The 15,441-nt window shown below is 41.3% G+C and overlaps 2 protein-coding genes across 4 annotated transcripts in view; both read right to left on the bottom strand.

Annotated features, from left to right (window-relative positions):
- Positions 1-7,263, bottom strand: part of LOC131880778 (mucin-2-like) — a 29,540-nt gene extending 22,277 nt beyond the window's left edge. For 2 of the 3 annotated variants that reach the window (XM_059227494.1, XM_059227478.1), the window contains exon 1: positions 6,181-6,381. In XM_059227494.1, the coding sequence (XP_059083477.1) occupies positions 6,181-6,265 (85 nt within the window). In that variant the 5' untranslated portion in view covers positions 6,266-6,381. Of the gene's footprint in view, positions 1-6,180; positions 6,686-7,188 lie in introns of those variants that run through there. The other variant, XM_059227486.1, reaches the window with a different exon arrangement.
- Positions 7,264-10,733: 3,470 nt separating this feature from the next.
- Positions 10,734-15,409, bottom strand: LOC131881419 (uncharacterized). Its single transcript, XM_059228272.1, has 3 exons — positions 15,092-15,409; positions 12,979-13,094; positions 10,734-12,910 (listed from the first exon to the last, which is right to left on the bottom strand). Exons 1-3 carry the CDS (start codon positions 15,331-15,333, stop codon positions 10,794-10,796), a joined length of 2,475 nt encoding a protein of 824 aa, XP_059084255.1. The 5' UTR covers positions 15,334-15,409; the 3' UTR covers positions 10,734-10,793.
- Between the last annotated feature and the right edge of the window lie 32 nt (positions 15,410-15,441).

Below are 15,441 nucleotides of genomic sequence, written 5' to 3'. Positions count from 1 at the left end.
TCATACAAATACGTCGAAGCCACTTGTCCCGAGGAAGCAAGTTGATAGTTTGCTGAGCTCCAGAAGCTTTTTGCCGATGTCTTGGCGAGTCTTTATAACGCACGAGAAAGGAACAAAGACGAATTACAGCTTTAATTTGGGCTCAGCAGCCATAAATCCGTTCCGATCATTAACCACGATGGCAGTATATGCCAATGTAAGTGAGTGTGTGAGTGACTGACTGAGCATTGCTAGAAGGAAAGCCGAGAAGAAGCACTCAATTATCTGCTTGGCTAGACCAGGCTCATTACTTCTCGGCAGTTCGAAGGAAGCAAAAAAGAAGCCTTCTGGTTTGTGTGCTTCTGCAGGAAAACACGATTTTTTCAAAGAGGTGCCCGAACAACCGGGAGCATTGAGCTTTGGTACCCTTTGTTTCGGACCCTGAAGTCGGAAGCTCTGTTTCTGAGAAGTCACGAAACCTTTGTACTAATTTGTAAATCAGTTGCCAATAGATTCTCAGTGTGACTGAGATTAGGAGGGTGCTTGAAATCCGATACTTGAGGAGGGAATCATGGAATTCGAGTCAAAATGGCATTTGTAAATTTAATTCCTGTGAATTTCATACCAGAACTAGCACGAAGACAGCCGTAGACAGATGACTGGTATACTTGAGTTCAGACCAATAGACATCTTGGGCAAATGTCAAGGAGGATTAGGGATTTGAGCGAACATTTAGAGATTTCGAACTCTGTTGGCGAATTCTGGCTCGAGAAAGTCGCATGAAGAACTTCAGATTTACATTTAGAATCCTGTGCCAAAATTCTCGAGAGCTAAGCGATGACACGATTATCAAAACGGGAGAAGAATCAACCCTTTAGATAATGTTTATTCATGTTTACGCGTATAAGAATTGGGAAAGGCTTTTGTGAAGGGCAGATTTTAAATGCTATCCAGCTCTTAAAAATAGCTGATGATTCAGAAGTATTCTGTAAGGGACAGCATACAGAGCTGTAGTTCTTAGATGCGCGGCGCGAGTGTCTATTTTGCGAATCTAAACTTGGTATTTGTTTGAATAGGGTTGGTTGATCAACAAAAAAGGAACAACTCATGCTTGGCATAACTGTTCAAAAGCATTTCTGTAAAAGTTTGTGGCATGGACAAGAAGTTTGTCTCAGATTGAATATAGGTGACATTAGAAGAAACAAAAAATAGTGAGTTCAAATTGTCGTTTCAAAGGCAAATATCAGTTTGTGTATAACAATGGCGTTTTTGGTACGAAATCCGAAATGAATGCAGACAACGCAACTCTTTGATTTACGTAAAAAAGGAGACATATATTCTCCTTCAAGCGTTCGCAACAAACCAAACCATCTAACCAAATAGTAATGGAATGGTCTGAAGATACGGAAACAATATTTGCCACATGAATTGTTAATATTGTTGTGTCACATTCTGGAGCAAGGGTATCTTTGTGAAATTAACCGTTACGACGACGCTCTTCTTGGGAAACGCCCCAAGCGATTTGCTAGAATAGGAATATTTCTCTGCTCTGTTCCATTCAACAACCCAGAAGATGTGCGTTAGATCAAGCCAAAAACATTCATTTTCTCCTTCAGGATAAAATCTCTGAATAGAACAGATTAAAGAACCTCATTTTCCTTCAAGTCAAAATTTGCATGAAAATGATTCAAAGCTATTTTGGAAAGATCAAAATCGAAGGGCGAAATGAAGATCGACGAAGCCTTGACAGATATTTGAAAACGATCGAAAATGAGAGAGAACTTTTAACTAGAGTACACTGAAGAAATGCTAGTTTGAAACGCACAGGTCTAATGAAGGCTTTGTAGATGGTCAGCTCGGGAAAACCCTCGTAGGTGGTTATTTTGGCCCTAGAAAGAGCCAGATTGTTAGGAAAAGAACAGATATTAAAAATGTTAAACTGCGTTCAAATGTTAATATTAAGTCATTAATGGATGGCAAGAGAGGCGATAGAAACAAAGGAATTACAGTCTAAATGAAAGATGAACCATCAAAATGTCTCGAAATTCGTAAATACCCCGGTTTTACCTATGTTCCAATGTCGCCCTTGTTTGGACTAGTTTCGTAATCCAAGTTTTTGCATAGCATGACTTTTGAAAGTCTTGACGCATATTTATAAATGCTCAAAATAGAATGGCTGCCAAAAACTTGTCACATATTCGAAAGAAAGTTGACATGGTCCTCAATCTCTGGGGAATATCTCAAAATGAAATGTGATCCGGAAGTTTAAGGAAAGAATGGAAAAAAATCTTCAATAAGATAAAACTATTCTGTACCTCAAAAAGGTTTAATAATTTTTCTCACTTAAGAAGGAGGGACAAAATTGTTCCGACGAAACGTTCAGATTCGTCCAACGAGGTCCGCTAGAACCAACGTTTTAGATCAACGTCATATTAGTAAGTAAGTCTATTTGTTTTTTAGAGACAAATACATGTTGCCCATACAATCGTATCGTAATCGATGAGAATAGGATCGACGAAACCGAACGTCGCTTTATCAACCAATCGGAAGAACTAATGGAAATGCGATTAATAAAAGCCATCCTGTGTAAACTTCTGAGACATTTCAAGCAAAACCAGAGGTCGCAGTGTCTCCATTTTCCAACAACAAAGCTACAAGACCCTAACTCGGAGCCATACTCATCCTTGATTAAGATAGCACAACCCAGCAAAACTTTAAACTTCAAAAGGAGCTGTTGTTTTCTCGTTAAAAGACCGCGTATTGATTAATTCACAATAGTAAAAAAACCACCCGAAACCAACAATAACCATTTGATTTCGAGTTAACTAGAGCCTGGCTATGATCTAATGGAGTTTTTGAGTCTCATAATTACCCCGTTTAACTAAAAATTTACGTAATATATTTTTTAGGTGTTAGGTAGCTTTTGTAGTTATAAATCTACAGTCTTGATAAAAGTAAAAGGCCACTAATAATTGACACAGATATATCAGTCGGCTGTTTATTGCAATAATGTGGGATCCTCCTTCTATAAATACAAGTAGCGCCATCTATCTCGTTTAAGGTCTGGTGCTTTTTCACAATATCAATGAAAAAGAATGATAGAAAGGTGCAAACATCAGAAAATACCCGGATCCCCTTTTGATCCCTCACGGAAACATACAATCTCAAACGTACTGTCCTGTAGGTACATAGCTTTGGTACAGGGGTTGCCAAAATGTTTCCAGATACTTGACAAGGCGAAGGAGAAAGATAGCATCAATCCCCGAGGACTGCAAGTAGATAATTTCATCCTGAAAAGAACTCTTATCGAGTCCAAAGGCAAAAGAGAAGCGTTCCAAGCCCACTACTGTCTAATCAAGATGAAAGATAGATTGCCTTTTCATTAGGTCGAAGCGTAATTAAAAGAGCTCTTGAACCAATACTACAAGGACCTGAAATAGAAAACCCTTGCCTGGCCAAGTAAACAAGTCATGTCCCTCTATTTCTCTCCATCCACGAGATCCAGCTATGTACAAGGCGTAGAAGGCAAAGTCTCGAAGTTTCACTCACTTGATCAAATGCGGTCAACTGATGAGAAATCGAGAGGGCGACGAGAACTCGGGATCACGAGAGTAAGCGAACAAATGAGTGAGTGCGAGAGTGGAATTTGGGAAACAGAGATGCTCCCAACAAATTATCCTGCCACTTTCGCGCCAACTCACCTCCTTTTTCTTCCCATTCGCGAAATCTCAAGTGTCATCGCGATTTCTTCCAAGATCTGGCCTTCCCGTCTTTTGCTTTCTGATTACTAGTCTGTTCAAAAACACTCTGGTTGCTCAGCTAGCTTTTCAAATCCGCGTTCATTGGCGTCTTTGGATGTCTCAGAGCAATTGCATGGACTGACCAGTCCCAAGTTCGGATTGGCCACAAGATTTGGCCATGAATGGAATGCCATTAATCGTTCAGCAATGTGGCAATCGCCAGTTACAACCTAGGCTTAAAATGATGACTGGCTGCTCGGATCTCTGGCAAAAATAAAAATTGCAAAAACACTCCTGCAAGAGAGCAAACGTGCGGCTATGTGGTTAGGGCAAAAGAGAAATTTTCTCGTGTGGCACCACTACAGTGGTACTGCATACAGTACGATGATGTTCTTTCGAAGCTTCAGTGCCAGCACATCGTACACAAAGTTGTGAGTACTACAGTCTACCACAGAGGTACAAGTCAAGTGAGCTCACGTGGGATTAGCATTGTTGGTTTAGAGAATTCAGATGGAAACTAAGAGCGAGATAAGGACAATTGGATGGAGAGATCCCATCCCGAAAAATGGAGATAAGGAACTTTTTCCATTAACTCGACTTTCATTAGCCAAGACAAGGTTTCCCATAGCGTTAATAGCTTTGATCAAACTCGAGGTGCTTCACTTCCGTCGTTAGAGTAGATGTGTTCTAGAAGGAGGCACATATTGGACTTCCTTGAATCTTGAACTCATCAGGAGAGTTGAATTCGACAATGTTGAATCCACGAGATGTTCAATTCTACATTGAGAGGGTCGGTGGATTCGAGACCTGTTTGAAGGGTTTATCATGCATGACTCAATCTTGAATGCCTTCTAAAAGAAGGAAACCACAAGAGTGAAGGAACTCAATACTTGACCGCTGTATTTTAATGGTTTCTTGTTTTGAAATTGTTATGGAAAACTGGTTCGAGGCATAATTGAAGTTCATCAAAGAATTTCAGTACCGATGAGAGCTGGCAAAGGACTTGTTCAACCTGGACCACCCCTTATTTTAGTCCCCATTTCGATTTCCCTTCCCCTACTTTTCTCAAAGAAATGTTGAAATGCTAACCACAGCCACTTACCGAGAACCAGTCTGATACGGACACGATTTTGCCTCTCAGATACACATACTGTAGTATCGCATATACGGCTGATGTGATGGGAGGCTTAGCTGACCAAACCAGGCTTACCCCTGTGACCCTAGGGCCCCAAAGACCGAGCAAAGTGATATTTTTGGGGAGGGGTGACGTCTTGTAAGAACTTGATGAAGCTTTCCATGGTACCAGTGTTTGCGTCAAGGTTGTTCGTTTTAAGTGACGTGGTTAACCAGGAAATGAAATGTGGTCCACGGGCTCGAAAGAAGCCAGAAATTTGACAGCTTCCTCTCTCAAACTAATTTCACAGATTGAATGTTGGCTAATGATCAATTCGTCCATCAATATATCTATCTATCCATTCTGGGATCAATTCAGTGTGAAAATGAAATGAAGGAGATAGTTTTCAAATGAACAAAGCCAACCATTGACCATGTGGAACCAGAGAGTGAGGAAAGATGTGTTCGATTACAATCCATTGAAGACGCAATTGAATCATCCTTCCTTCCCTTTGGTCTCGTCATATGGATCTTGAGACATTCTGATGGTTGAATTATTACTCAATCCATCTTCAGTTACCGCCAAAGTGCAGTATTCTTGCCAAGATTCAAGGTTCAGCTGCCCTTTACAACAATGTTTCGCCTTTGGTCGAGAAAAGCCTGTCACTCACTCGCTTATTCCAAGCTTGGTCTCTGAACATTGGTCTCTATGTAGAATTACGCACTCCTTGGGCTAGCTTGAGGCAGAGTTTTCATGGATGGATCAAGAAACCGGATAGGAAATGCCCCTTCACCGAAGCTTAGCTCATTTTTTTTTCAAGAGAAAGTGCCATTTTAATGCGAAGAGTCAAAATCTCGGTCGTCTTTGTGGTCAAAGTTGCAAGCAACGGAGACAACTGTTAGGGTTTAACGGGATTCTTTTTCGGCACTGGGCCTCAAAAGCAACACGTAGGTGCTCAATAGTTTTGATTTATCATCGTCCGTGGGAGTGGTTTCAAGTCAACCAACTATAGACAGTCAGTTGGTGATGGTTCATGAGTGGGATTTTCAACTTGAAACTGGGGAGAAAATGGCCGTATTTTCTTAAACCTCTACCACGATTATGACCAATATGGACACCAGATTCGAAAATTCAAGTAACTTTCTTGACACTCTAGCCCCTCATTGAGTGGGAATTGTGCTTATGGAAGCAAAACGTTCAATCAATTTCAATTTCAAGTACAATCTGATCTTTCCTTGTGAAACAATTTCAACGTCACTTCTGAATGTTCAACGTTGCACAACACCGAGATGAGTCGGGAGGAACTGGTTGCGAATTTATATCGACAAGGGTGACTAATTAGCTTACCTTGAATCAGAGTCAAAATGACTAAGGCCACTATCGGTAACTTCATCCTGGTTCTGCAGCTCTTTCTATAAGTCACTATATTCATCTCGCATCACTGGCACAACACTCGGGAGGATAGATTAATACCAGGAATCCAATAACTTTTGCAGCACTTCCTCACTTATTTTGCTTGAATTGAATGCCAAAGGCAGCAGAAAGGCGTCGTAGTGGTAATTTAATGGCGACAGTGGGAGCACGCTGTCAGTATTCCACCCTTTGCAATGGGATGATGTGTTTTTTCTTGTTCTTCACGCCTTCTCGTTTTTCAGCATGGGTTCAACGGAGCAAGACCTGGAAAAAATGTCTCTGCACCCCGCGTCACATTGTAATCACGTTGATTTCTGCTGGTCCTTCTGCGAGTTGTAAGCTTCAGATGGAAAGAGAATCAAGCTGCCTGTTTTGGATATGGATCCGTGCCTTCTTTCACCTTGACATCCCAGCTGTTGCAAGCAGATTTGGTAAACATCTTTTTCCCATCGAAAAAAAAACCGAGAAGTCAGAAGTCAGGGTTAAGTAATAATTTGGGGATCTCTTCCCCCCCCCTTTTTGTCCCCTCTCTTCCCTCTAGAAGCTTCAGGGATTGGTGAATGGTAGATTATTTAGTTGCATTTAGGGACCTATTTTCCCATGAATAATAGAAAAGGCAGCGATTACCGGGAGAATCGGATAATTTCAGTGGTGTGGTGCACCTTTTCCCCTACTATGGGAATAGAATGACGAGAACCTTGTAGCTGCCAGCCCTGCATTGCCGATGGATGGTCAATGTTGCCACTCTACCTTAAAAGCGGAATGTCGGCTAGAAATCCCATCAAAAGTCAATCATGGGCAGAAACTCATGGTTCTTCTCAAACGCTTCTCATGGCCTTGGGCATTTGCAACGGATCCGGGATCTCGTCATAAACGCAGCGGACAGAAAGAAAAATTCAACGAAATAACTCTTCTCAAAAAGACTTCCAAGGAATAACTCACAAAAAGCTAGAAAAAAACACAGGAAGCCCAGCCAAAGGTATCTCTTCTGATTGAAGAATAACTGATATCTGACTTCTTCGAGCACTGCAGGTTGGTACTAACTCGCTAAATCCCGTTTGAAGATTCTTGGTGCGCGAAACAGAAGTCACTGCAATTAGATTAAGCCCGTTCGGCAATCTTCTCAATTTAATGCAGATGCAATTAGTTCACATATACACTCTCGGGATGTTCTTCACTCTGTTGATTTTAAACCCAACTGAACACGAATTTTCCATCCCACAATCCACCACCAACCAAGCCACCAAGCAACAAAGATGACGATGGTTGTCCACGAGAGATTCCGGCAGACCCGCTTTCCGAACAGTGTCAGGTGAGTGCCAGGCCGGGAAAATTCTTCATGGAAAAGTTCACAAGCTACCTTCAGAATTTCTCAAGTGGTTGTAGACGGGGGCCCGCATCCATCGGCAAACAGGGTACACTTAGACATCCTAGTATAGTACACACAGTTTAGTACTTCTTGGTATATGGGTCAGTTGACATTCATAAGCCTATGGAAATCATCTTTTGCTCTGCCAACAACACACTCGAACCATTGGGGAACATGAATGTGGAAAAGCTTAATGCAACTTGAATCATACTTTGAATAAATTACGGAATTTCTGTTGAAGGATCCCGGCCAACCGATCAGGTTAGGGCAGTAAATTTGGCTCGCTGGTAAGAAAATCAGGCCTAGACGCCAAGAAGAAGCCCTGGTAGCCCTCCATGGATGATACCAAGCAGCCATTGGTTGGGATTCCTTCCCAAGCTGAAGTGAAGCTCATCTCACCTGGAAAACGACACAAAACGTACGAGGCACCAAACGAAGCAGACTTGCCCTCGAATCGACGATCACGAAGGTAGAAATCTGGCAACTTCAAGCTAGTGCAGTAAACAGAGCTAGAGGTTGCTGAATGCCAACACAACATCCGCCTTTAATGTGAGGAGAAGAAATGAACTCTTCAAAAACGGTTTGAGAAAAGGCGATACCGGAGTTGAACTGGTTAGAGGGAAAAAGGAAGTTGCGTGCCAAAAACGCTCAAAGAAGTTCCGTCAAGGTACGGTTGTTTCAAATCAAATTTAAAGCGGTTTCCTTTAAATAATGAGTATCGTAAGCTCTGTAAAGATGAAACTTGAGTATGTACAGTAAAGCAAAATATATGTTTGTTAAACATTCTACTTCATTATCTAATGAAAATCTTTGTATTCATTGATTTTTCTTTTTTTCTGGAACTATTAACTATTTGCTGACTTAAATACCGCTACTAAGACTGAAATCCCACTAGAACAAACAGATAAAATTTGAACAACAAATTTTGATCACTCGTCTTCTAAGGAACAGTTGTTCTGCTCTTGCTTATAAACCACTCAGCTACCTATCGCACTCTCCTTACTATGAAATGAATGCACTTGTAGTTATTCTTACCAGCAAGGTTATTCAAGACCAGAAAACCAAGCTTTCGCTTATCCAGAACCTTAGGGATATATGCTCAAGTTTGTACGCTCAAAGAGGTTTATAGACTATTCGTTTATTGGCTATTATTGGCTATTGAATAAATCATTCTTGAAATAAAATCAATTAAAATTTAAATCTGGCCTTATCCTCTCACATTATTTCTGACCTTCTCTTCTATACATTTCATTCTTTTTTCGAAAAATACAAAACGAAAAAGGGACCTTTTTCGGATTTTCGAAAATTTACCGAAAAATTCATCGAGGTAGAAGGAAGTGTGTTGGGTACTACACTGCGACCGTAAAGTCCTTGCCGCTTGAAAGAGCACGTCATTTTGTCATTTATAAACTATTGCTTGCTTTCAAATGTAAAGTTAAGATTATTGACTCCAATAATGCGAGTGTGTCCATAGTCCTTAGTGGTAACCGAAAGACAATACATCCGAGCATACTAAGCATGGGCTTAAATATCTTTTCAGAAAACATAAATTATATTTTGCTTGTAAAGGGCTTGTTTTGGATAGCAAAACCGTACATACATTAGTGTTTACATCTCTGTCGTTCTTCGTCTTAATCCTTTTCCTAACGTTAAACCCCAACCTTTAGTGGGACATTTACTCATTATGGACCTTAAGGCGTGCTTGAGCCCGTTGAATGGGCGGGAAATAGATCGAACAATTTTTCGGTTTTTCGGTGCTGACAGATTTTCGAAAAACCCGAAAAAAATCTTTTTTCGATTTTTCGAAAAATATTTTTAGAAAAAGGAAGTCTACTCTCTACTGCTTATAGTTATGGTAGTTGATAAAAAACATGCGGCCTACCTGGCAAACGTGAATCATTATCACCAATGTGTTTTTTTTTAGTTGCTAAATTAACCTTTACCCTCTTTTTTAAAAGTTATTGGCATCTAATTTTCAACTCTTTTTGTACCTTTTACCTATCCTTGGCCTTATGTACTCTTTTCTTTCTTCCACGACGTGTTGAAATGTTACAAATTCAAATTTCATAATTTCCAGTCCAGTTTCTGGCGAAAGCAAGTTTTTGCTTATCCGGAATCTGAGGAATATATGCTCAAGAATATGCGTACTAAAGGTAACTATTTGCTTATTTATGTACAATTGTAGGGTCTTGAACAAATCATTCTTGAAATAAATCAAATCAAATCCGTCAGACAAATTTCCTTAAAATCACAATGATTCAAACTCGATCAACCTCAAGTGGCATTTCTGGTATTGATTATGAACTCGCATTTCTATGCAACATCCCTTCTCGCCATGCCAAGGCAAAAGGTAGGAGTAACAAGTACTTGGAAACGTACATAAGTAGTAGGAAAGATTTTACTTAAACGTGTATCAAATTGGACACTTGCTATTGTTTGCTACTAATTTTGCACAAAGTTCTCCCATTTTCAGTCAGGTAGTAGAAAATGACTTTAAATCATATCAGATCCCTGACTTTGAGACTAAAAAGTCAGACAAAATTTCTTAATCTTATTTTCTTTGGTAACTCAGAGGAAACTTCTAACACAAGATATTAATACTTATCGTTTCATTTGGGCCAGTTCAATTATTCTCAAAAAAAAAATGTTCTTCTGCCATGGTTTGTTTTGTTGAACCCAGCATCATTAGTATATTACTCCCTAATAGACATGAAAGCTACTTGCTAGGTAGAAAAACTCTTCGAAATATTTGATGGTTGCATTATTTTTTACGGGTACAGTTGCTTTTTCTGATATGGAGCACTTGTTCTACTTGTGCTTTTACCAATCATTGCTTTTATTGCTTTGGAATTGAGGCATTGACTTTTCCAAGAATGTGTTGATGTCCTCATGCCATTTAAATTGGCCACCTGGGGTAATAACCAAAATAATTGATCTTTAAGGAACCATCGTAGTTTCCATATTTGTACTTTTTTTACCCCTCAAATCTGGTTATCAGTGCATTCATGAACTTCTAGAAATCTAAAAGTCCGTGGTGTATTGCAGATTGTATTACTTTAATCTACATACAAATTCTGTTCTTTCCGCCCCTGGAAAGCATACTTTAGAGTGAAAAAGATTTGGGTGGCACATGAATATTATTCTTTCTTATATTCCAATTCTGGCCTTCCAGTACAATCTAGAAACCGATGGTTTTTCTCTTTTTTGACTTCTTCTTGGTTGACCTTTCAGTTAAGTTCAAGAGCGACATAGACTGATTGCCTGTTTGATCCATCTGCTTTTGACTGGAACCAAGAATTGGTTCCTCGATTAAAGCACCCATCGAAGCAAGGTTGGTTGAGATCTGACCATTCGGGGCTTGAACATGGTCCATACTATCTTCCACATCGGCAAACATATCATCTGATATCTCGCCCAAATCAAGTCTCGTCTCTTCTGCGTCATTTGTAACTGAACGTCTTTCCGACGTTTCCTGGGTGGAGGTAAAAGGCACTTGACGAAAGTCTTGCTCCATTTCTTGCGTTCCTCCCAAAGTCGATGTGTCTAATCCGGTAAAGAATTGGTCTAAAACGAAATTAGAGTCTGTGGGAAGATCGTGCATTGTGCTTTTTCGTTTCGGGTTGATGTTGGATGAGGATTCTTCACCCCGGTGAGCCAATGGGTTTCTAGGCCCACCTTTCAAGACGAGAGTGGTGGGAATGGTGCTCACATCGTTATCATCGTCTTTCAATGCAGGGAATATTGTCCGTTCATTGAAGATATCGATCACTCTATAATCTTGGTCGTCTAAATCTTCACGTTCGGTATTGAGTCGTTCAAGTAACGGGCACATCGAAACAAATGGTTCCGGGACAGGTTTTTTCCTCGCGATGGGTTGTTTTTTGGCCTTCGTCTTGGGAGCTTTGAGTTTCGGTTTCTTTTTTGGGGGCTTGACTAATGGTGGAGGACCAGGAAAACCCTCCCTCAATCGAACCTCATTAAATCTCGGGAGTTTCTTGAAAGCCACTTGTGCACAAGATTCAGCCCAACTCCTGATCCAGGTCTCTTGAGGTTCACTCCAATTCTCATTGGAACACCAACTCTTGTCCAATGTGTTGCCCCACTTATTCATATTGTTATTCGAATGGGACAAATCACACTGAAACAAATCGCCCACGATATTCGAGCCCATGATTGAGATCTGATCTTTGCCGTGGGCGAAGACTTGCATTCCTGACCAAGGAACCCGCAATCGGTGGCGAGGATACTCGCTCTCAAAGAGGAAATCTGACAAAAGAAACTGATTGGAATGGAGAAATACTTCTTGGGCCATTTGAGAAAGATCTTTGGCGTCAATCGGGACCAAGGCTAGCTCTCCATTTTGGTAGTATATAGCCAGATACTCGATCTGATCAACTATAATGCTGTCACACCCCATAGGAAGGGCAGAATCATACATGTTGGGCAGTTCCCAAACAACTTCAGAGGGATGACGTTGGTCCAAAAGGAATAACGAGAAATTAGTCAACACTACAAGTAGATTGGGATCACATTCTGGGGTGTGAGTGCTCAGGATGATCTCGCAATTCCGACCTTCATTTTGGCTCAATTGAAACAAAGGGATCTCATCGTTGCGGGTTCGAGTATCGAAGGTCGAAACAGATTTGCGTGCGATCACATTTAACAAGGCAGAATGTAGATTCTGATCCAGTCGTCCCCAAAAGAACTTGTTGAAGTTCTTCTCGAATTGCTTGTCCCACAACATGGATGTTTGTCCACTTTCCAAGTCAAACAATTGAAGAGATCCCAACTCATCGATGGAAGCAAAGCAATCGATCTGGGACATGGCTCGTACATCCACGATATTCTCATCCATGTTCCATCGTTGCAACGATTCACTGGAGGAATCTAACACCGAGACACTGGATTTGTATCTCAACGCATACAATCGAGGGTTATCCATAAAATCGAACCCGTAAACGATGCTGTTCAAGTCTTGGGTATAATCCACGATCTCGTGAAGATCTTGAGGTGATTTGACCTGATATCGAAAGGGTGATTGGCTTTGAACATTGGAAACAAATTCTCGGATTTGAACCGAATTCGAGTGATTGCAAAAGAGCACTTGACCTGGAACTCCGGATCTGACTCTCAAGGCGTGATTAGTTAACAGATTTTCAGGCTCAAAGATCAGGTTGGCTGAGAAGTGCTTTACTAGTTGAAGGTACCGAGTGCTTGAAATATCGTGGAATTGAGCATCTTGCCCGGCAAAGGATGTGTTCCCATTGATGAGGGCTTGTCGATCTTTAGTTGTGGCTGGAAAAGGGGAGCACGGTGGATAAAAAGTACGTTTTTACAGCCACATTATGACATTCGTCTCTTACTTCGCTTTAGTTTTGAGGTGTGGGGAGCTTCAAGTACGATTTGAAAGGCCTGGAATTTTGCCCGGTATTGGTCATATTGGTAGATCAAATTATACTGACGGGCATCCACCAAAGGTCTGCAACACAAGTCTGATGGTTAGCGATATGATGTTTGGTTTAATTCTATAATTCTTTTTTACTTGGACCGAGCTTTAATGAAATTGGGCGCTGGTACTTGTGACGTGCATTCCAGAGCCTTAACAAAGCAAGCAAGCCGACAATTCTGACCCAGGATTTTATAGACTAATCACCCAATTCATGTTATTTAATGAGTGATTTTCCTCGACATGACACCAACGTTGGAAGGAATTCAAAGATTCAAAGCCTTATAACATGTTTTAATTTGTCCAAGGTAAAACGTAACTTTAAGTTAGTCGACGAATCGAATGCACGATGATTTAATACAAAGTGTGTCTTTTTAACAAAAGAGGACGAGGACATTTCAATTGGAATGTTTAATGTACATAATAATAATTTATTTACGGTACACAGACAGATGTCTTGAATGGATTCAAGGCATAAATATATTTACACAATCCCTCGAAAGTGAATCTGATCAGTAATCGAGTTCGAATTTGCTGATCGATGATACCCGGGTATTGAAGGTTGGTCTGGAATGCTTTGGAGGAAGTTATCCAAGTCCTCTTTGAATTTGGGTAGAGGATTTTTTTTTCAACATAGATGAACCAAAGGGAGGGGGCAGGTTTATTGTAGAGTCTTGGGCCTCTCTCAAGAAATGAGTGGCGCATGATTGATTTAGCAGTCGCGTTTTTGTTGTAGTTCCAATGAGGTTGGATACAGGTAACACGTTCATCTTGTCTCGTTGGACTAAATTCATGTCCGTTCATGTATGGAACAGCTCATGGATACATTTAAAAATATGTAATATGGCATCCGGTTCGTATCTTCTTTGCACACTGTACAGACGTAGATGCTGAAGTCGATCCGAGTAGGAGAGTTTAGACATTCCACTGATTTGCCGAGTGAAGCGCCGGAGAATGCTCTCCATTTTGTTTAGTTCGCCAACAAGATATGGGCACTCTGTTTCCTATTCGTAAGGAACGATTTGATCCATCTTAAGACACTCTCTGGGGGTGTTGAGGTTATTAAGTCCAGGTAGATGACGGTCTACTATATCAAGGCTTGTCATTACTGCTCGCACATGTTCCAAGTGCTCGATGAGTTGGGTAGTCGTACTCATTCTTGACAAGAAACCGTGTTGATGACTTGGGACTTGACCACTTTGGATTGGGGGTCCAATTGAAACTCTTTAACCACTTTTTCATACACTTTGGCCTGATTCGAGGTCAATGAGATGGAACGGTAACTCTTTGGGAGGGAGTGATCCCCACCCTTGAAGATTGGAGTGATGTGGCCCATTTGTAGCAGGTCGGGGAAAACACCAAGGTTGACGGACTTCTGGATTTGAGTGGTCAGAGCTCGATTTCATTCAGGTGCACATTCCTTGAGAAAGGCTGTGGCTATACCATCAGGTCCGGCTGAGCTGGATTGGTTTAGGGAACCTATAAATACCTCTAAATTTTGCCATCCAAATTTTAAAGCCCATTGCGGCTGGCTCATTCATACTCATCGATACTTGGAATAAATCAATGGTACTAGAAACCAAAAGGAAACACACTCCAACCTTCCAGCCCGTCAAGAAGTGCCCAATGAAACATAATGGTAAGACGAATAACCGTCTTGATGCACATTTATTCGAAAGCTAGCAGCCGGAGCATATTGGTAGATAGCTAGATAAGCTAGCCTTGTCCCAGCTTCTTTGTGAAATTAAAATCACCACATGAATGACAGCTTTACAAGCTCAATGGGCCAACCTGTGGTCAATTAATGATGCCTTCGTGACAGTGGTGGAAACATCTTTCCATTGGCACGCACCCCATTAGATGACAGACAGACTGACCGACCGACCTTGCTAGTGAAAGAGAGCTGCAAGCCTGTCATTGGACTCCCAAACCCACCCATAAATAATCCCATTGGTTCGTTGGACAGCGCCTCTGGACTCAGTGGAAGATATTGCTGAACTACAAGTCGAGCCTAAGCCGTCGTGACGTACCTGGAAAAGGGTAAGAATCCGGATGTGCTCCATTGAACATCCCACGGTAGGCCTTTCATTTGTTTCTGTACGCTTTGACAAGACAAGGGCAATCCCACTTGCAAGAACCGAGGCGTAGATCGATTAGGTAGCCTGAACCCGGCATTGACATCAGCCGGTAGGGTGGTCAATCGGGCCGGAGGTACCACCTTGGGGCGGGTCACCCCCTGATTTGGGTCACTATCCGACGAGGAAGTCGACATGGTCGTGGGATTAAGCTCACTGCGGCCATGCCCCGTTGTCCTCGTGCCTTGATTTGGAACAGCATGTTGGGGCACAACAGCTGACCAACAGGGTGGCGAAAAAGGTGG

Source organism: Tigriopus californicus, chromosome 1 (assembly GCF_007210705.1).
Source record: "Tigriopus californicus strain San Diego chromosome 1, Tcal_SD_v2.1, whole genome shotgun sequence".
NCBI lineage: Eukaryota > Metazoa > Arthropoda > Copepoda > Harpacticoida > Harpacticidae > Tigriopus > Tigriopus californicus.
This window is presented reverse-complemented; position numbering and strand designations above follow the sequence as displayed.

What these genes read in the sequence shown, in the direction of transcription:
- LOC131881419 (XM_059228272.1), bottom strand. Translation starts at nt 15,333, where the DNA reads ATGTCGACTTCCTCGTCGGATAGTGACCCAAATCAGGGGGTGACCCGC. An exon ending in GGATTCTTACCCTTTTCCAG is followed by an intron (nt 13,095 to 15,091) that starts GTACGTCACGAC and finishes CTTGTGTTGCAG; the next exon opens with ACCTTTGGTGGATGCCCGTC. An exon ending in CACCTCAAAACTAAAGCGAA is followed by an intron (nt 12,911 to 12,978) that starts GTAAGAGACGAA and finishes CCCCTTTTCCAG; the next exon opens with CCACAACTAAAGATCGACAA.